At 44.4% G+C, this 21,821-nt stretch overlaps 2 protein-coding genes across 2 annotated transcripts in view; one reads left to right on the top strand and one right to left on the bottom strand.

Annotated features, from left to right (window-relative positions):
• Positions 1 to 2,921, top strand: part of itga5 (integrin, alpha 5 (fibronectin receptor, alpha polypeptide)) — a 34,181-nt gene extending 31,260 nt beyond the window's left edge. Inside the window, exon 30 of the mRNA XM_067240840.1 lies at positions 51 to 2,921. Coding sequence (XP_067096941.1) covers positions 51 to 134 — 84 coding nt within the window. The 3' untranslated portion in view covers positions 135 to 2,921. The remainder of the gene's footprint in view (positions 1 to 50) is intronic.
• Positions 2,917 to 21,267, bottom strand: rapgef3 (Rap guanine nucleotide exchange factor (GEF) 3). Its single transcript, XM_067240841.1, has 28 exons — positions 21,107 to 21,267; positions 20,201 to 20,286; positions 15,480 to 15,524; positions 10,993 to 11,099; positions 10,760 to 10,881; positions 10,428 to 10,605; positions 10,186 to 10,270; positions 9,961 to 10,021; positions 9,613 to 9,689; positions 9,350 to 9,496; positions 9,011 to 9,117; positions 8,346 to 8,434; positions 7,868 to 7,946; positions 7,407 to 7,557; positions 7,220 to 7,302; positions 7,094 to 7,124; positions 6,922 to 7,000; positions 6,695 to 6,832; positions 6,447 to 6,544; positions 6,018 to 6,143; positions 5,203 to 5,384; positions 4,777 to 4,867; positions 4,629 to 4,679; positions 4,347 to 4,434; positions 4,165 to 4,229; positions 3,970 to 4,024; positions 3,649 to 3,720; positions 2,917 to 3,548 (listed from the first exon to the last, which is right to left on the bottom strand). The coding sequence occupies exons 1-28, from the start codon at positions 21,159 to 21,161 to the stop codon at positions 3,430 to 3,432; spliced, it is 2,667 nt and encodes an 888-aa protein (XP_067096942.1). The 5' UTR covers positions 21,162 to 21,267; the 3' UTR covers positions 2,917 to 3,429.
• Between the last annotated feature and the right edge of the window lie 554 nt (positions 21,268 to 21,821).

Genomic DNA, 21,821 nt, shown 5'->3' with positions numbered 1-21,821 from the left:
TTGCTGAGACCTGTTCTGACTTCTCTTGTCTTCTTTTGTCCCCCCAACAGCTTGGTTTCTTCAAAAGATCTCTACCCTATGGAACGGCTATGGAGAAGGCCCAACTCAAGCCCCAGGCCGCATCTGAGGCCTAAAAGCCACACGGATCCGAAACCAAAGAATCTAGCTACCCATATGATTGCAACAGAGACACGCTGGCTAGACGTCCAGGGAGGATCAGACTGCAGTTGAAGAGTTAGGAGGAGCAACCACTGGAACTCCACTGGACTGCACTAGAGGGAGAAAAAAAAACAAAGAACTCCAAACCAAATGAATGTGTTTAATTTAATGTGTCTTGTTTGTTGCTGGAGCTGGTTGGTCACCAAACAGAACCCAGTCAGACTGTCTGCAGACAAACATGAGTCGGATTTCTAGGCTAGTGACCCCATAGAAAGAAGAGAAGAAGCCATATTGAAGCCATTGATTCATCTTAGATTAAGGACGATGCTAGTTGTCTCCCTGCAGTTTTTCGATACTGATTTGTTTTGTGGACTCTCCTGGAGAAGTCTGTTATACCCTTTTTTATCGCCTTGTTTTTGGTGCTAAGTGTGTGTACACATCTTCAGACAGGTGCTGGACACATGTTACATGTGGTGGGGGAGAGTGTGCCGCTGCCCTGCTTTGTGTAGCATTAAAGGAACTATTTGATACATTCTCAGCAAAAGGCCTTCAAACAGGCTGTGTGGTAAAGTACCAGGGCCCCAAAGGTCAGACTGACAAAAGCCCCAGAATATGTCTTCTAGGTGGGTTCTTTCCCATTCAACAAAAGCCTATCATATTGTATTGTTCGAAGTTGTTGTAAATGCAGCCAAAGACTCCGGTAGTGGCCAGCAGGAATAGCCTTGTCCTTTGGAGCGTAATGAAGCCTCAGGTTGGTGGACACGCACTTGGGGCCCGTTTATTTGCACTCAAAGGAAATCTACTGATGACTATCAAGATGCCAAAGACGGGAGACGAGCTGATCATCCTTAGAGTCCTACTGATCCCTACGTCCTGATCCTTTACGTTCATGTTCAGTGTTCCCATCACAGTATCACCTCATAGTCATCTGGGACATGACTGGACTCGCCAGGCCAGAGGAGCCTCACCAGAGGCAGGCTGGATCCTTAACAGGACACTGCTTCTCACCTGATAGCCCCGGCAGGGTAGACTGGGGCAGGTTAGCGTGTTTTTAGCGTAGTGTGGAGCCATGTGAAGATGAGGCTGCGGCATGCACCATGCAGGTGAACCTGTGTTCTATGTGGAGCCTGTAGGCCGCTGAGTCATGGTGTGTGGAAGTGAATTCGTACACATCCATCATTTGCCGTAGCGCTTAGGAGAGGGAAGCAGTGATGTCATCGGGGGGGTGCTAGCACCACCTAGTGTAGTACGCTTTATAGGAGGCTTTGTTTTTAATGTCTGGGTTGGAGCCTGTCTGGTTGACCGAGAGTACTAACAAGGAGTTGTAGAAGCCATCCCACCCCACTACTGCTATGCATAATGGGCTATGGTTACACCCAGGGACTGAACATAACAATGCATAATGTGGGGTTAATCTATTTGTAATGTAAAAAGGATTGATGTATGTACATAATCTTTGTCTTGAGAGGATGTGTGTGTGTGTGTGTGTGTGTGTGTGTGTGTGTGTGTATGTACCTGTGTCTGTCTTGTATGAACAAGAGAGATCTTTCGAGATGCTGAGTTGTCCATACTCCTGGGCTGACAGGAGGAAAGGTTGTTCAGGCTCACCACAGGATCAATCCAGTCAGTGCTCGGTATGGGCAGAACGCCTGACTGTATTGAGGCCATCCAGGGGCTATTAATCACATGTAGTGCAGAGAGAGACTGCAATGCAAATGCATGTCCATTGCGTGCAGTGCAGCACATCCGTTTGTGCCTCTTGTAAAGGGATAGCAACTGGGCATTGGGGAGTCCTACAAATGTGGTTGGAAGTGCAATATCAGTATTCACTCGGGTTAATATCAGTACATTTTCTTTTCATTTAATGTTATTTTTATTTAGTTGTGTGTTGATGTTCAACTACGTGGTAATGATGTGCGTTAGACAGTAATGCAGATCTTTTCACTGAATGCCCAAAAAGGTGTCTCAAGTTTAGGAACCTCTCTTCCTTCCTTGTAACATCCCTGATCCACATGCCAGCATGGGCAGTACTGCGTTAAGGAGCTCACATCTAGGGATGAAGGATGGATGGGAGGATGGACCACTTGAATAGTGACCACTCTAGTTCTGTGACTGGTACTGGACTAGTACTTCAGCACCACTGGTTGACACCTTATATAAAAGGCATGTGTGGCCTCCTGAACACCACTGCGTTGAACTTGGGAATGTTAAACTAGAGTGATCATTTATGTGCAGTTTCTGTCACCTGTCCACACAATGCTAGTATTACAACCCATATGTTATATTTGTTGTGGCTTTCTTTAGAATTTCATGCCCCCTAAATCACCGGAATTTTTCTATTTGGCTAATCTCATGGGAGAACTTTAACAACAGTCATGGTGCAAAAGGCTGCTAAAGACATTAGTGAGTTGATTTGAAACGGTCAATGTTTAAAGAAATCTGTATTGTATCGTTTTACCAGTAATGTACTGCCTGAACATGTCTACCCATTATTTATAAAAACAAGGGGATAGTTATACATGTTCCTCCATGGTTGCCACAGGTGAAGACACTCAGATTTGATGGTCTGTCTTCTCGAGCCCCCCTCTTTCTCCTGAGCGTTATAAAGAGGTTGTACATATGTTTCTGACATTTAGATTTTTGTTTTTGTGAATTGTCTTCTCCCCATATTGGGGAGAATTGCAGGGGGATATTTTAGTATTTTATTGATATTTTACCTGATTTTTATGGTTTGCATTTCCAATAAAGTTTTCCCTTTTACATTTGTTTGTCGCTGGTGATTTTATTAGATACTGTACATGACTTCCAAATAATTTATTTATAAAAAATAATGGTAACAACTTGTACTTAACACTTTGTGTTTTCCGGTAACAAAACACATTCGTATGATGTCCATTATTTGAACTCTACAATAAGTTCTATAGCTCACATAGATGCGTGTATGTTATTCTATTGAAGTTAAATAATATTACAAAAAAGGACTAAACAAATGAAGCACAACAGCTAATGCCAAGGATATTCATATTCCATAGGAGTGTAGTGAGTGGAATGTTATCCCAGCAGTGCCATCAGTAACAGTGAGGGAGGAGGACTGTCTTCTCTGCTAAGGCACTAGAGGTCACTGCTGTTCTCGCTAACTGCTTCCTCTTTGGTCTCTATTGATGTCCATTCAATGTCACTGCACAGATAATGTTCCCTAGTAGCCCAGCCACCCTCTGATTCAGAGATGGGCTATGCTAATTAAACGGGGGTTACAGGCTTGCTCAGGCCTTAGCGTTCCACTGATCTGGACAGCTGTGTCAGCTTCTTCTGGTTGTCGATTACACTGAAGTTCTGAACATAGTGGCAGATACTGCTGTTTGTCCGCAGAGACAGGGAATGGTCTGAATCTGGAGGAAATAAAGAAATGACACATTACAGCAACTTATTAGCCTGTCAGCTAAGCACCGATATGTTCTGCAGGCGGTAAGTGTGAGAGTTGATACATACATGTGGATATGCGAATGGAAGGTGCCTCCAGAAACATGCGGTCTGCCAGACCTTTCTGTGGGGATGAAGGCACTGGAGAAAAGAGCACAGGGATGAGGTCGACATCAAACCAGAACAGTTTAACTGAACCAATCCAGTTCTTAGAAGCTTGACAAAACAATTATCTATTATCATTATCTATCTGGAGTCCTCAACCCCTGCACCAGTCAAAATCCTTCACACTGGTTGGTTTCAAACAGCATTCAAGAGTTCAAGGATTCAAAGATTTAAAAAACTTGTATCTACAGTAGATTGAGAGGAGCGGTTCTAGAGTATTCTTACCGTAAGGCTGGCTTCTGCAGCTTCGCACAATCTTCACTGTCTTTGCAATCATGCGCTGAGAGGAAACAATGAGAGGAAAGGGAAGCTCTTAGAGCCAACGTTGTCCTAACACACAGGATACAAGTCCTGATATATGGCTACAGTACCCAAACATGGAGTGAGAGAAGGTATAAATGGGACAGTTACCCAACCTACCATTTTTTCGAAATTGACAAGTTTTTCTGTGTAGTTTTTGTTTCCCTCGTGGATGAATGTCATGTCTGGTTATGGACGAAAACCAAAACAAGACTGCGTTATTTAAATATAAGGTCGTGTTTATCACGTTACCAGTACACAGTACACCACAGTACCAAATAGATATGATACACAACCCTTACCTTTGAGCAGGAGAGGCATGAAGGGAATGTAGGGAGGGCCGAGTTTGGCCACAGCTAGTCTGTAGGCTCTGTGGTTGCGAGAGGGATCCTGAGGGACAGACAACAAAACCCATCAAACACTCAATACTCATCAGGCCAAGTAGAGCACACACGTGTTGTTGCAGTGGGCCTGTGGGAATTGAGGTGGACAGATAATGAAGTAAAGTGGTATTATGACTACTTGACAGATATAAATATAATTGTCACAATATTGTTGTTGTACAGTCAGCATCATACACTTACCAATAATCTCTCATAGGCACAGTAAACCCTTTTGGTTTTACTCGGCACTCTCTGCAATACATAATACCATTAATAACAATGATTAACATTGGTATGTCTATTGTATTTTATTCCTTGCCATTTATTGTTCGAAGAGGCTATCTCTCACCTCCCAGGTTTTGTAAAGTCTCTGCACTGCACTGTTGCTCAGACCAAACATCACAGCAAAGAATGAGTTAAGATTCTTCTGCTCCTTCAAACTGAAACAGAAACCCTGTCAGTCATGTCCAAACTAAACCAGTATGTGTACTGAACTGAGCCATGGAATAGTATGAGCAATGTGACGGTACTCTGTTATTACTACATCAGCTGTATTTCCTACAGGCACTATTTGTTTGTCGCTTTGGATGAAAAAAAAATATGGCAAATGAATACAAATGTAACTGTAATGTAAAATGTAAAGTATAGCGCATTGTTTGGCTTGGATTGGATTTGTCAGCACTAGCTATTTGTATAGAGTGCTGTCTTGGTATGCTTGATCTAATGTCCAGTCTGTGCTGAGCACAGTGTGCATAGCTCTCTGAGGGCCACTTACACAACAGCTATCTTGATGAATTTCTTGAGCAGCATTGCACGCTTCATCAGGTCCTCACATAGACACAGTTCAGTAACCACCCAGTACTGCACCTCGTTGAAGCGTCGCACAAAACGCTCCAGGTTAGCCGTGGTGCTGCCAGGGAATTTATGACGACCAAATATGTAGTAGACCAGCTCTACCTGTGGAGAGACAGTCTGATCAACCAGGTTTGTACACATCTAACGCTCATCCCATTCTTATACAACATTCTTATGTAGGCTTAAATTCCACACAATCTTTGCTGTTTAAGATGGAACTTTACAATAGTAATTGCCTTAATTGATCCACTTAGTTTGCATTATTCGTCCTCATTCGAATACGAAATAGAATGTCAGGTAAGCCAACCCAGTATCACATACTTTTGTGAAAGTATGTGATACCGGGTTGGGTAAGCAGGTGATCAGATAGAGATCGGTCTTGTGACAGACAGGCAGATGAGTCATAGACATGCCTTCCTGACAGACATCTGTCTCCTTTGATATAAGACACCTGGCTTGCTTTGAACTTGGCTCCTAGCGCTACCTACAATAGTCTTTCATCTAAAGGCTACCTCAGTGTGAGACACGATGCCAAAACAACGGGTTTACTACGATCAAGGCATTGTTCAGAACCGCATAAGGGATACAAATTATTCCTGATTCCCGTAATGAGCCTCGATCTCGGTTATACATGGGAATACCAGAACAACACAGTACGTCACAACCTGTACCCTCCCTGTCAACATGCAGCCACTCTGCTCCTCCTCTTGTCCTTCAGCTCAGACACGTTCGTACCTCGTGCATGGCCGTGAACAGCTCCCAGTCGTAGTTGGTGAGCTGGCTGGCGATGTCCTTGGAGCACATCTGCTCCAACTTGTCCATGGTGCCCTTCTCTGGGCCCAGCTGCTCCTTCAGGGGCGTCTGTCAACCAGGCCCAGAATACAGCCAGACACTTACTATCACAGCACACTGCTCCCCAGAGAGGAACTCTGCATGACTGACGACTGTCTGGGGATATATTGGTCTGATATGTGGTCTGGTGAGGTGTAGTCCGGTCAATATACTGTGGATGTGTTTTATGGTGTTTTTGTGGGTACATAACTCAATTGTAACCATACAAAACAAGCATTATGTAATGTTTATTTTCACTAGACGACATGGTGGGGTTGTTTTATAGCTTGCAGGCAGGAGGCCAGTTCAAGAGACTGGCTGAGGTAATCTCACCAGTAGTTCCACCTGGCTGGCGGTGCAGAGGAAGAGCCTCTCATTGAAGCCCAGAGAGGTGTAGACTGCTGTGGCATCCTGCTTCAGCTGAGCCCGGTCTGAAACATACAGGATTCACACATCAGCCACTCGCTCAATAGGACTAACTCTCAAATCCCATTGTTTCATAAATAAGACATTTCAACAAATGTAATTGAATGTATATAACATTTCGGATATAACTCAAGTGAGTGACAGAAGAGCTTTACCTCCCACTGAGTTCATTTTCACCAGGACGTGGTCACCTCCGGGGTTAACCACTGAGGACATCACATCCTGTACAGATGTGTTGACTGGCAGCATCAGTGTGACTGATTTATGGTCCAACCGGAAAATCTCATACAACACTAGAAGGGGAGATATGTACTTAAAGATGTATCCACTGCACACATGGGGTTCTGTATGCCTGCTATTATTTGTATTTATTCTAACTAACCTTTGTCCTGTGCTCTGATTGGCTGGCACTTCCCTATTGGCTCTTCACAACTGGAGAACCAATCAAATTGATGGTTGGCCTAATAGAATCAAACTATTTTAAGTTTTCTGTTTAAATGTATCCTCACATTTTCTGGTAATCTGTCATATATCATGTTTTTATTTGTATTTACCTTAATTAGTGACTGGTAACCGTTCTCAAGCCTGTAAAGGTTTCATGACATTATGAGAGACATACATTCAACCAAAATCCGCCTGCCACAACGATCACTTCATCCTGGTTAGAACCAGCTACTCACAGTCTGGTTCTCCTGCGATCCCTCAGTTGGTCCTTCAGCATACAGGACAGACGGGAGTCTTCTGCCACCTCCTCCCTCAGCCCCTGACCACACAGAAACACACAGCCAGTCAAAAACAATACGATCTATAGATTTAGTCTATAATTATCGTTGAAATTCAACCTCACTCAGCTTCTGAGCGTCTTACCTCCAGGAAGTCAACGGCGATGGCGTCGTCTTTGAGCAGCACGCCAAAGAGAGCTACCCATTGGCCGACCAGCTTCACTATCTTCTGCTTGGTGTTGAGTGTATAGGCTGCCTTCTCCAGTTCAGAGCCCTCCGAGAGCTCGGCATGGTAGGTACGCTCAGGGTTAAGGCGAACACAATACAGCCAATGAACTACTACTGATCTGTATCTTAACAGACTCTGGCTGACCACCCAGCCTGTTCGACACCACAGACACTGCTGGGTGTTTTCAGCTAGCTGCATGCCTAATGAGTGGTGGGCTCATTAGAGGGATTGAAAATATCTCCAAGTAATTTAGGTATGTGATACAGAGAGACAGAGGGAATCTAGAAATATGGCAGTTCAGAAACACTGTCATAGTGATCATCATTTTCATAGGTTTGCGATCATCATCTGCATGGCGTTGGTGACAGGCAGGATATTGTTGTTGTAGGGCTGGGCAGAGCTGGCTGGAGGACATGAAGACTCTGTGAGTCAGTAGGAAGTCACTCACACAGGGATCTTTGGGGACAACAGAGAGAGAGACACACACAGCTCACTAACTAGTAGTAATGGCAAGCCCTAACCCTCTGCTTCCCGAAACATACCAGAGCTATTTGAGTCATCTGACTGCTTTGGAAAATGCAGGAATGTGTTTGGCTTAATTGTGTCTTGTTGTTTTGGTGTCCTCGCAGGCTATGTAATGTGATTGACCCAAATAGTTATCATGAAATAAGACAACGCACATGTATTCAAGGTATGGTTGTCCTCGTCAGTTCCTTAGTGAATACAGTGGGTACAGCACACCAATTACCATATTTGTTCAACAGCATCAGTAAACTCTGTGGCCATATCAAAGAAGAGGCAGGCAGGAAAACCTGGGGAGTAAACAAGGGAAGAAAAGCAGGTTTGTGTTCTCACCTATAGCTTCATTGCTGTTGGTATCCAGCTTGATTGTCTCCAACAGGTGTTCCAGAATCTTCTCTGGTGTTCCAGACATCACTGTATACCTGTGTATGTGCAAGAGAGAGAGAGAGAGAGAGAGAGAGAGAGAGAGAGAGAGAGAGAGAGAGCGGGAGAGAGAGAGAGAGAGAGAGAGAGAGAGAGAGAGAGAGAGAGAGAGAGAGAGAGAGAGAGAGAGAGAGAGAGAGAGAGAGAGAGAGAGAGAGAGAGAGAGAGAGAGAGAGAGAGAGAGAGAGAGAATAACAGAAAGAGTGAAGTTTGTTAGTGTGTTTATGATTGATGAATGAGAAGACCACAGGAGTGTAGAGGTTAACAGAGTAAAGAGGCAGTCAGACACATGTTAATTAAACTCATAGTTTGCTAAAACACTTAAGGAAAGATTACACAGTGCAGAACATCAAACAAAGTCTGAAGTCCATTCCTCTATTGAATTAACCAACACTGTCAGATAACTACAGCCAGTAATAGAAAATAAAAAAAGATGTCTAAGATCCCCTCAGCATGGACTTATATAGAGGATATAATGTCAGTAACTGCAGAGTGTGCGTGATGTGGAGGGTGGTGTGGAAGGTGTGGGTGGTGTGGAGGGTTTGGGTGGGGTGGGGGTTTGGGTGGATTCCTACTTGCTGTTGTTCCCTGACCCTCCCTGGCTACCAGGGTCACAGCTCTTCTCCAGCACCAGCACAGATTTTCCATGTTCCTCAAGACGGACTGTGTTAGCCTCAACATCCTGGAACACACACACACACACACACACACAGAGATGAAGAGACACACTCAGGTGTGCCTGACATTTGTGCTCTTCATTTGTACAGGAATCTAACCTTGTTATGAATAGAATAAACACATAACACCACATGACCTGACCAGGTAAACCTACTGGCCCTAGTAGTCAGAGTCCAGAGTAACAGTCCTTTCTAGGTGTGTCATATGTACCAGAACCAGGCAGTGTGGAGGTCTACCTTCAGGATGCGTATGAAGTCCTGTTTGTCCACTCTGAGGAAGTGGCAGTTGTCTTCTCTCAGGATGATGGTGGCAGCACGGGGGGCATCGTTCACCAGAGCCAACTGGCCAAAGTCCTCCCCCTCATGGAGCGTTGTCACCAGACCCTGCAGTCAGTCACAGAGTGTTCACACCACTGCCACTAGCAGTGTAAATGTGTATACCACTATAGGTTTGTCTCTAGCTGTCTATGAGGACAGCACAGCTATGCTGTGAATTCTACCTTGCCGTGTGTGATGACATTGACTGAGCCCTTCCAGATGATGTACCATGATGTGCCTTTGTCTCCCTGACTGAACACTGCAACACACACAGACACACACACGTACAAACACACAAATCATCAAGATTCCAATTAATTTTTATCTCTAACTCTAATCAGCATGTTCCTCATCTAACCTGCTCATCTTCATTCACAATTGACGTGTTTGTGTGGGAGCTCATGTGTGTGTATAGCATATATGTATGTCTATTGAGATAACAGAGCATCTGTAGCATTCTGATCATGTGAGTCGAGACCACAGGCTCTCGCCCAGCCCTGATCAAACGTAAGCACGGCTGTCACACTCACACACTGTTCCTGCCTTGGCATGAGACTCAAACACCAGCACGGCTGCCAGCTCCTTACGCACCTACAGGGACCGAGCAGAGGAGAGGAGATGAGACCACAGATACCAGATGGCTGTGTGTCTGTTCAGCCATGTTTGGTCACATATGATCCAACATGCAATGGACCTTGTTCTTCTGAAACTCGTTCACAGGGTGGGGTGGTCAGAGAGAAAAGGTGTTCACTCACCGAGGTGGATAGGTGGGTCACAGCTTTGACGTGGAGCAACTCCTCATAGATGACTTCCAGGTCCTCGGAACTCCTCTGACTGGGGCTACACACAAGCACGCATGCACATGCACACAAACACACAAACACACACACACACACACACACACAAGGGACAAGTTGGGACAACTTCCCCAAAAAATCTAAGCTGTGTCTAGAGAAAAATCCTACATGCCCTAAACATCCATTGTTGTGCAGCTCACCATTTGCGCAGGATCATGGTGAGCAGAGCGTCAGGGCCCATCTGAAGCAGCAGTGACAGGCCCTCCTGCAGCTCGTCCTCCCAGTCCTTCTCATCGCTTGTGTGGTTCAGGGCATGCTCCGCCTCCAGGAAGCGGTAAAATTGAGTGTCCTTGTCATGGAAGTTTAATTCTTGCTTCACTATTGGTAAAGTAAGATTACATGTAAGGTTAGGTCAAAAGGAATTGATTTCTACATAACAATACAGCATACTCTCTATACACTTGTATATTTATTTATTTATTTAGATCGAAATTGGATCATTGATGATAAGATGGATTTAATGAGGCCATACCGTGAACTACAATCCCTTCATCCACCAGAACTTGCCACATCCCAACTGCTTGGCTCCGTGACTGGAAACATTCATTGAGCTTCATCAACCAATCAACCAGCTCCTTTCCTGAGCAACACTGTCTGTGAGTTAAACAGAAAAAAAGAGAGGGGCCTTGATTGTCAGACTGCCATCCCATATATGCTTCGAACAAATAATAACAAAGACCTCATCTATGTTACAGTTAGTTGCACCTGTGGGTTTTGAGGTGATGTTTCCTGTCTCTTATCAGGCCGGGGTTCCGTTCCACCAAGGCACTGTACACCACCCTCGCTGCCTTTAGAATACGATCTGTCAGAAACTGGAGAGAGAGACAGAGACATTTGTACTGTTCATATTTTTGAGCGAGATCATCAAACACAAGAGCAACAAACTATCTATCAAACACATGCAAGGAACATGCCCCAGCCATGTCTTTCATGTTTCATGACCGAGCAAAAGGATGTGTGTGTACTACAGAGTGCAATGAGAACACAAGTAGAGTGACACAGATAGTCTTGTTAATGGAGACAAACACCGACCGTCTGTGTTGGACTGAAGTAGCTGACCGTGTAAAGGCCAGGTCTTTGTGTTTTTCTCCTGACATTTCCTGACTGAGACGAACACATAGGAATCATGTGTGGTGACGCATACGTCACCAGTGGGAGTGCAGTGTTTGGCGTGGGCCCGTCAGAGTAAACGGCAGGACTGTGAGAGGCTGTGCCTCTCCCACACCTCCCCAAACACAGCGCCTGACTAACGCACTCGGCCAAAGACAACATTCACCTTTAGATATCCCTCCTCTCAGCACCACCACCTTTTTTACATACTTCAGCCTTTATTTTCTGTCCCCATCCCTCCGTATCTCCCTTGTTTCTTACCCCACATGGCTGGGACTGTGGCCTGCTCTACCGGCCAAACAGACAACACGAGAGAGTCAAGAGCTGTCTCTGAAGCGCACGTAGTAAAGAGAGAACATGCTGGGGTTGTGTTGCTACGCAGTCCCTGTCTGTTCTACTTTCTGTCCAGAAGCATCGCCTGTGAAGGAGACCAACATTGCAAACCGCTACACAATGAGGTAATTACAGATTTGATTAATGAATCGAAAGCGTCTCTCTTTGTTTTTCCTCTCCCTCCATGATTTCTCTCGCTCTCTGTCTTGTGATCTCACGAGTGACTCACACAGATGCGTCTTTGTTCTTGGGTTTCCTTCAGGGTGGAGTTTGTCCAAGGTAGCGGTCTTGAGTTATGGAACTCAACAAAGACTATTTCCTATTTATGTTTTCTCGACTTGGTGTTACTGTGGGGAACCCACACACACCCTAACCCTAACCTTTACCCCCTCCTCCGCTCCTCCCCATCCTCCACCACTAGTCTGTTCCCTTGCCTCCATCCTCCAGCCTCCAGCCCCCTGCTCTGCCAGCCTGTCATGATGAAGTGATTGGCCTCTGAACCGTGACTGATCTGGTGACCCCTGACTGGCCGATGACAACAGAACCTGACAGAACCCGGGGTTCCCATAGAGCCCGGCTCGATTATTAAAGAGCTCAGTAGGGCTTCACACCAATGGGTCTTTTCTAATGGTCGATCAAACAAAACAGGACACCTGCACGTTTGGTCAGAGTTCAGACAGACATATTGAGGAAAAGGACAGATGTATATCCACTGATTGAGTGACCCAGTAAAACTTCCCACCCCAATAACTACACACGCACCCTGTTTTCCTAATGGTGGTTCCCAGGCCTCATGTCTGTAAGCTCTGTATTTATGTGTGCGCGTATGTGTGTTTGTGTGCCTGTGTGTGTGCATGTGTGTGTGTCTGGACAGGTCCCCTGATGCCTGCCGTGCCCCTTTCTCTGGGGACGGATCAGGCTGGCTCAGCTGGAAGTCGTCACTGTTCCCATGGGCTCCGGGGCCCTGTGGGAAACCTGCGACCCATTCTCAGGCTACTCCCATCTGAACCGTAGATATAGATCTCCAGCTACAGTAATTCACCCGTTATCACTGCGACCAGGGGTTTACACGATCAGCTTCCTGTCCAGCAGAAAATGCTGCACTCTACCCTCAGTTCACTCAGGGTAGTGTGCGTAGCCAAAACTGAACCATGCTAGTGTGTGTGACACACAACAAACAGACTTTGTTCATTTGAGAACCCCATGGAGAACTACACTGGAGGGACACACTGTCTGTCATTGTCTGCCCGTTGAGAATAGCATGTAGGGCATCCAATCGTTCTATCTGAGACTATAGCTCATGTGTTAGAGAATGGATTGTTCTGACTGCCTCAGGTTACAGAGTAAACAGTTTCCCCACAGGTGTGCCAGTCCATGACAAACTGTACTGTACTGAAGAACACACACCATTACCAGACGTCAAAGGGCAGTGACGTAGTTGTACCCACCCTGCCTGGCTGACAGGCAATGTTGACCTATATTTTCACGAGGGAATCCATCTCTAAATGTCATCTCTGACTGACATTTTGCTCTTCCACATAAAAACTGTGTTTGCCTTTTGGATTGTCTCTGACAGCTACATCATTCTTGTTTTTTACTTTTCCCTGACACTGCACAAAGTCAAGGGCTTCCATCTGGATTATTGACTGTCTAAAAAGTGTCAGCCAGTGAGGTGTGCAACGTGTGGTTTGGTCTACTGTACTGTGCTTTACGTGGGTGATAAATACAGCACAGTGTATACAGTGTCTCTCACTCTGAGGTAGTGTAACCTTGGTGGGCTGTAGAACGGTGGAACACGACTCTGCGAAGGGAGGGATGGACCGCTACGGGGGAGGACAGTGGAACAGTGGGTAACACACAGCTCTCTGTCTCCAAGCAGGACTACCACACATCAGACAAAGTCAAGGGGGGCCTTTTCCAGCCCAAAGTTCAGATCCTCACTTCACAACTGTACAGCAGCAAATTCGTTTTTAAAGAGATGAGTGTAAAAGTTTTGAAAGTGTCACAAACAACCAGACATAATTCTGCTCATGCAAAACAGACAAGCAATCGTTGTCTACAATATAACACCCACTATGTTGAGTGAGGTGGGTGCTGATAGTTAATTGTGTCTCTTTACCATCTAGAGAGGACTACCCAAATAATTTGCGACCCAAAATTCTTCAAGCCACTGAAATGACATTATCCTGTATAAGAGCTATAGTGATAATATATGACATCATAACCCTCTATGCGTGTGGGCATGAACCATGGTCAAATGGTGTGCTAAATTGATGCAGTTAAACTGAAACCATGAGTGCGGAACTAGCCTACTGTTTACCTTTCTGATCTTTCATGTTTGCCAATCTATCCCCAAAAAATACAATGGTTTACCACCGACATCTGATATTGTTAACAAAGCAAACAGAAATTACTGAAGAAGAACACAGCTGTTACTAAAGCAATCTGTCTAACAGAAACTTATCAGGATGTAAGTTGGTTATGCGAAACCGTAACCAGGTGAACTGGACACATCAGAAGAACTTCCTAGGCAACAAAACAAAGTATCACAAAATGTCCATCAAAAAAGTGTACTAACAAATTATCTCAGCCTCCCTACTATTCTTTCATTAGCTACAGGTCTTCATCTTTGCCCTCCCCTCTCCAGAACACTCACAACATAAACAACTCTGAAGAGGTCTAGAACATTCCTCACAACTGGACAGATACTCCCCAGACGTTTATAGGCTCAAAGGCAGTATGGGCCTGAGCTCTACAGTTAGGTGTATGTGTTTGTGTGTCTGTGTGACTGCGCGTGAGCTTGCGTGTGTGCATGATGGAAGAGGTCTAGGTTTCATTAACGCTGTCAAGTTTTCCATGTCAAACCCCTCTTATCAGAGTTTGAACCCTAAGGAGCTGTTAAGTCAGTCTAGATAAAGGACTGTGAGAGGGCTGGGTTGGGTAGGGTTGGGTGAGAGGGGAGGGGGGTTAGCTGTGAATCTTAGAGTGCCCTTTAGACTCCTCGTGCCGGCCTGCCTGCCTCTCTGGCACTGACTGTGTTTTTGAAGGCTCGCTGAAGCAGTGATGGAGGACATAAAAACAAAAAATCTACCACATTCAGCAGTTCCTGAGGATGCAAACACTGCAGCTCTGGATGTCAACAAAGGCAGCCCCAGCAGCTTCCAGGCAGTGCTGTGTCTGCATATGTCAACAGTGGTGGTCAATTCACAATCATGACTTATCAGGGCTAACCAGTCCGGTATTTGTTTCCCTTTCAGCCTGTTCAAATTATAGCTAACAATGTGTTCTTTAATTATAGGAGCCCTACAGTTACTGGTGCAGGTGCCTTACAGTATGCATAGATGATTGTCACATGACCCAGTAAGGTATGAAAGTCAACCAGGAAAGGGCTGCATCATATGACGTTCGATGTGACATAACCGTTCATCGTTAACCCCAGAACTCTAGCACTCTTGTACTGTAGTGTCTCGGGTGGGAAAATGGCTGACATGAAAAATACTTTCACCTCAATGACCTTGGTAACTCAGTTCTCTAGATGACCTTGAGAACTCTGTTCTCTGAAAAATGATGTTGATCTGCCTTGGGAAATTGGGTCATGATGATTACAACTAGCTGGCTGATTGGGGTGATGTAGTACAGCAGGGGTCAGTGCAGATCACTGTCCCCTGCTGACAGGCTGGCTGGTTGGGTGAATGGCTGGCTAAATGGCTGATTGAATGGCTGGCTGGTTGACTGGCTGGCATACATACCTGCTTCATGGTGTCCTGGGTATCAAGGGCCTCTGGAAGTGGGGTCTGGGAGTTAGAGAGATAGAGAGAAGGACAGAAAGACAGGGACAGAAAGAGAGACCATCATTACATCACATAGAGTAATTAAGGTTAGTATTTTAAGGCCCTTGTTCAATATCTCTTTACATATCTCTTTCTGTACTGCATCTCTTACTGAGCAGTATTTCAACAGAACTGGCTGGACAGGTTGTTCTCACCAATAACAACAGAGAATTATTGGGTGCTTCTTATATCGTGCAGTAATATGTAATTGATTGTTTGTTTTCAGATATATAGTTAGGTGTAAGTGTTTTATCTACTATGTGTATGCGTGTGAGTGTGTGCACATATGTGTATTGCCATTGCGTGGTGTCAGCTTGTCTAATGTTTGTGTGTGGGAATAAAGAGCGTGATGCCATACGTTTGATGAGTGAGGAGGTTGAACCATCTCAGCAAAGTATTTTAACTTGCTGCCAAGTTCAAGTGCTTCTGTAAGGTTGAAACATTCCCTTTACACAATCATATTCATCTACATATTATTTCAATATCTGTCACCAACTGTCCAATTGGACAACCAGCCATGAATTGTGGACAGATCTTTCCATGATACAAGGGCTTGTTTGTGAGACTCAGGAGTGCATATTCAGTGATCAGCGATAATCAATAGGTAAAACTAGAGATTAACTTTAACCTGACTTCAAATTTACAGTAAGGCTTCAGGTGAACTCCTTCATTCAAAACTCACTCACAACCACCTCTAACAAACTCAGTTTCATCTCCAACGTGCTGTAAACCTCCTCTGAGCTGATGTTATGGCTGTCTTGTAAAGTAACTTGCACTTCCTCTTTGTGGCAAGGTCTTTATTTACCCCTCTTTTATGATCCACTGACAACCCATACATACTTGCTTCCTTCCCAAGCCAGCTGCCACTCCTTAGCAGGTGAGTCCTAGCTGAGGTATCAGACGAGAACACAGTCGTTAACAAAGTCTATGCTGAGACCAGTCGCACCCGTATCTAGCAGGTATTGCTGACCGGTGTGGTTTATGTTTTGCCTGATGGCAGCTCAGAATAAAATCCAGCTGATCTGCAGATCTCACGTTTTGTACTGTGTCACAGTGTGGGGTTTCAAGCTCAAGAGATGAGGACAATGGGCAGAGGATACCTGCATATCTGCTCATTGTATTGGAGCTGTATTGATGTGACAGTATCCTTTGGGCGTCACATGCAGCTCACTGGTTCATCCATATTCCTCATTCATCTTACGGATTGTTTTGTTTGTTGGTGTACAATACAACAGCTCATAGGGCATCTCTCCGCCCCAGCCCTTTGTTGACTGAGTAAATGTGCTATTCTGAGGCTGTCGTATAGCAAGTCAGTTCACATGACCATAGCCTGCGGCATGGTGCCCTCCACGCGTTGACCAGATCCTTTCAAAACAAGCTTTAAATCGTCCCACATACAGTTTCTCACGCTGGAATAGTTAGGCAACTTTTGGGCAACAGTTGCATCACACAGGATGATTTGCACTTCATTGGAGTCCCCTTGATTCCAGAGTTATGGTCCATGAGGATCATATGGTTCAAGGCCAAGTTTGGGCATGTAGTGGAGAAACTCCAGATGCCATATCCCTTATCCAGTCTTCACCAGGCTTGTATCAGTCCTTATGGGACCTCTACAATTGTGTGGCATTCTGTTTTGCTTCCTCTCCTGGAGTCAGCGCCACACCACTGGAATACTGAAAGCAAGGGAAGGACTAGCTGCTGTTTTCTAAGCTAGTATATTGTGGCTTAAACTGTATTTCATAATAGCCTGTTACCCTATTGGGTGAGTTTTAAGTTCATAAAACAAAGATGTAAATATGAATGATTATAGTGATAAATTCTGGTGAAGGATTATATGGTCAATTTATAAACAGTCCTTAGTGATGTATTGTAGTTTTCTTTCACATTTCATGCTAATAGGATTACTGCATCACAGCAAATTAAATAGCCATTAGTCATAACTGACAAACGATATTGATACAGTAAATCTTTATCACATAACTGTCATTCTACTGTGTCTAGCTTTGTTTGGCAAGGCTGGTCAATGGGTTTTTACCAAACATGCCGTAAAAGGGATTGCAATTGCACCCTTTCTCATATGTCAACATGAGAAATATGTCGCATAATCAATCATACATATATCATTCCATAAAGCCTTTTCACAGCAAGCAGAGTGGATACTTGTTACCCTAGGTCAGACTTGTTGTGCAACATTGTCCTTGAGAGTCAAGTAAATTTGGATACTCCTTGAAGAAGCCTTTTCTATACTCTTCCTGCAGCTTTGAAACTCCCTTTTTGCACATTCCTCTGTGCAGGACTAAGTAGGGGGATAAAGGTGAACAATAAACAATACACTATTAATAACCAGAGTTTAATAAAAACATTGGCCTGGCTCAACTACCTTCCTCTGCCCCCACACTACAGTGAGACAATAGACAAATCTTCCACTCAAACTCGAAGTGTTCTCAAGATGTTCCCACAACTAAAAAAAGAAAAGCGTCTGCTATATGAATAAATGTAAATGTAACTTGACAATTTGTTTTGAGGACGTGCGTACTGTGTCATAGTGGATGTGGTTAGCTTCTTCTCCATCCCACGCCCCCCAACTTAGTTCTTGACTGTAAAAGCCCCCGCTCTCTCCACCAGGAGCAACACTTCACCCACACAGTTACAGTATAAGCATCACATGCTGAATACCTGTCGCAATGACTGAAGTGTTGAGCAAATAAGATCAATGGTAAAAAAGATTACAGGGTAGTCTGAAAAACTGACTGTACTGAAAGAATAGGCATACTATACATAATAATTGTAGCTACTTTCCATCATGCCCTCGACTATTTCTCATGAACACTCTCGGACTTATCATTCAGATACTAGTGAAGTTGTGGATGATGGTGGTGGTGGTGTGGGTTACACCTTTGTCAGCAGACCTTCTGTATATTTAGAATACTTGCCATACAATCCACCAGATTATGCACAGGACACTCAATGTAACCAACATTTTCACCTCAGTTCATAAAAACTACTAGAGGTGCTGCCAGTAAGGACCTTAAGTGAATGTAAGCTTTGGATGCATCAAAAGGATGATGATGATGATAATAATTTACATTTAGACATTTAGTCATTTAGCAGACGCTCTTATCCAGAGCGACTTACAGTAAGTACAGGGACATTCCCCCGAGGCAAGTAGGGTGAAATGCCTTGCCCAAGGACACAACGTTAGTTGGCATGACCGGGAATCGAACTGGCAACATTCGGATTACTAGCCCGATTCCCTCACCGCTCAGCCACCTGACTCTAATAATGATGAGAACGTGATGTGTTTTCGACAGCATAAAATGAAGATGTCGATGATGATGATGAGAGGTAGAAGGCTTATGATAATAATATGAATACATAATCCATTGCAGTTGATCGTGATTGGTGCATTAACATACCCAACTGATGCCTCGTATGGTCGGTGTTTCCAAAGAGAAATGATTCGGGAACACTCGGTAATTGTGACTCCGGAATAAATGCATCTTCTCCAGATCAAACAGAACAACTTTCCCGGTTAGTAGATTGCCGATCGTAACGCATGACGAAAACGGTACCTCCAAACATACCTAACAGTTCAAAAATACCCACCGTTGAATCCACATTGCATACCAAAAGTGCGCGACGCAAAACAATGTTATATCAAATTCATTCTCCGTCTACATTACATCACATTGTCTGTGTCGTTCATATTTGAGGGTCTCTATTGCTTTATCTGAACCACTATTCTATCCACCCGGCACGGCGTAACTACTGGTTCTGAGAACACGCCAACTCACACAAGCTGCGCTCATCCCTCAGCACAGGCGCACATTGTTAACTTGCTTTCGCTCTAACTGTGGTTGGACAAGTAGTTTCGGAGTCATTAAAACGCGGCAGATTCTTCTGAACTTTGGATGCTGTTATGAATTAATTACTGTACGCCATATTAATCAAGCTTCTTCGGCTCTTTTCAGTCAGCAGTGTGTCCCACACTTGGCAATGGTCATGGGCTTTTTTTCATCTTGTTCAAACTATAAAATGTTGTGCCATTCCAGCCCTTGGAGTTTCACCTGAACTAGATAAGATTGAGAATATTCAAGGTTAAATTCATATAAAGATGCATCATGTTCAGGCCAACTCATTAAGTACATTGTGGTCCTGTCTAACAACATGTTGGCTGAACTGAGGGAGAGAGAGAGAGTAAGAGAGAGAGAAAGAGAGAAGTAATGAAAAAAGTATGAGAGACAGTCTGTTTGCTTGTGTGCCATCATCTGCATCAACACTTATCAGGTTTTCCAGCTGTCTGGCTTGCCCTGCAGTGCAGACAGATGGACAAGGTGATAATCTGAACGGAACGGCTTCAAGGACAGTCAGTCAAGGCATGAGGTGGGCAGGCAACAAACACTTTACCAAGAACTACTGTCAATTCCTCAGACACACATCACTCCAATGTTCAGAACCTCATTTATGGCTCTGTTCAGACAAGCATACTGTCATACAGTGACCATGAAAAGGGGAGAGGAGTCCTGATGCAGCATGTTACATCGCTGATAGGGTGTTTTGTCCAGAGGTCGTATAGTACTGTTCTCGTGTATGCGTGCAGCAAAGAAAGAGGGACTTGATTTATTAATGCGATAACTTACTTCCCCCTCAGCTGGTGTGATCCGTCTAGTGGGCGACAGGATGGATTTGATGAGGCTATCCATGGAGAACACGGATGCAGATGTACCTGTAGAAACCATAGCGACAAAGAGAATGATGGACAGAGAGAGACAGAGAAAAACAGAGAAAGAGAGAAAGAGAGAAAGAGAGAAATAGAGAAAGAGAGAAAGAGAGAAAGAGTGAGATGGTAGGGGCTAAGTTAATGTCTTCCAGGCATGTTTAGTAGAGACACCAGTCATGTTTAGATGTCATACTCTAACCCAGAGGGTAGATTAGCAACAGCCGTGTAAGTTCAGCTGTGGGGCAAAGAGATGTAAATCAGTGGACTGTCAGACAGGACCATTGACTTGGTCTCCCACCTCCAGCAGTGATGTGGTCATCTGTGACCAGGGGGATGGACATGTTACGGAACGCTTGTTTTTGCCTGAGCCATTGTTCCAGCCCAGCGTTGCCCTTCCTGAACTGACCCCCACTGATCCTATCTCCAAGCCTCGGTCCTTCCACCCCTCACTTCTCTGGGTCCAACACACTCTTCCTTACTTACATTAAGACAAAGGCCAAGGACACTGACAACAAACTCCACCTGGCCCCTAGTAAGGACACGGAGAGCATCTGAAGTTCCCCCTCGAGTCTTCCTTATCTAAACTCACACCTATCCCTACCTTGTTGTTTTAAAATCATCTCTCTTCTAACTACCCAGCTCTTTTGTCTCCACAGAGTGAGGAACAGAGGTCACACTAAACTATGCCGGCCAACCAGTAAAGTAAACAGCTGATCTTAAAATAGCATCCTTCCAGTCAACCTTGTCATCAGCATCCTAAAACCTCCCAATAATGATTAAATTAGCCACCCAACAGTTGAAAGCAAGCACGAAAACAACTTCTTACCATATTGACACCCTTCCGGTTTCAAATGATGTTTTGTCTTTGTATGCCTACTCATGGTACTAAAATACACATAATAATAATAATAATTTAAAAAAGGAATAAACAAAATGTAGAAAATCCCTTAGAAAGCAATCGGAGAGACTAAGCTTGGTGTGTCTGCATTCTAGATTCTCTCTCTCTCTCGCTCTCTCTCTCTCTCTCTCTCTCTCTCTCTCTCTCTCTCTCTCTCTCTCTCTCTCTCTCTCTCTCTCTCTCCTCCTTCCAGGGGCTCCATGATGCCAGTTAAAGAATGCTCACTATGAAGAAATCCTGTTTCCCTTTTTCTGACCTCCTGAAGGAATGTAAACACAACATTTTGTTTGATAACGAAAAGCACATAGCTGGGCTATCTCTAATATGATTACTATCGTGTATGTTAACTCTGTTGCTGACAGACTCAAACAGGTTAAACCTCACTGACAAGACTGAAGATGCTCAGTGTTTTGATAAGATGGCTACGTCAGCTCCATAGTTCCTCAAACTGTTCCACAACAGGAGGGTAGGTGTTGGAGGTATTTTCAAAATGATAATCATACTTCAAATAAGCATAGTTGTCAATCACATACTCACTCCTAGTCAAATGGATGTCCCTTTCCCCCAGTATAAACACATATTATCATGGTGGGTGATCTGTCTATTCTTAACCTTTGATTATTTTGAGAGTAGAAAGGCTACC

This window comes from Osmerus mordax, chromosome 7 (genome assembly GCF_038355195.1).
Source record: "Osmerus mordax isolate fOsmMor3 chromosome 7, fOsmMor3.pri, whole genome shotgun sequence".
NCBI lineage: Eukaryota > Metazoa > Chordata > Actinopteri > Osmeriformes > Osmeridae > Osmerus > Osmerus mordax.
The sequence above is the reverse complement of the archived record's forward strand: the minus strand, read 5'-3'. Positions and strand labels throughout refer to the sequence as shown.

Excerpts from the sequence above, each read along its gene's own strand:
- rapgef3 (XM_067240841.1), bottom strand. The coding sequence starts at position 21,161 with ATGAGTAGGCATACAAAGACAAAACATCATTTGAAACCGGAAGGGTGT. Across the intron at positions 10,606-10,759 it reads TGAAGGGATTGTAGTTCACG|TGAAGCAAGAATTAAACTTC; the intron begins GTATGGCCTCAT and ends CTTTACCAATAG. Across the intron at positions 7,558-7,867 it reads TGCCCAGCCCTACAACAACA|CTACCATGCCGAGCTCTCGG; the intron begins ATATCCTGCCTG and ends CCCTGAGCGTAC.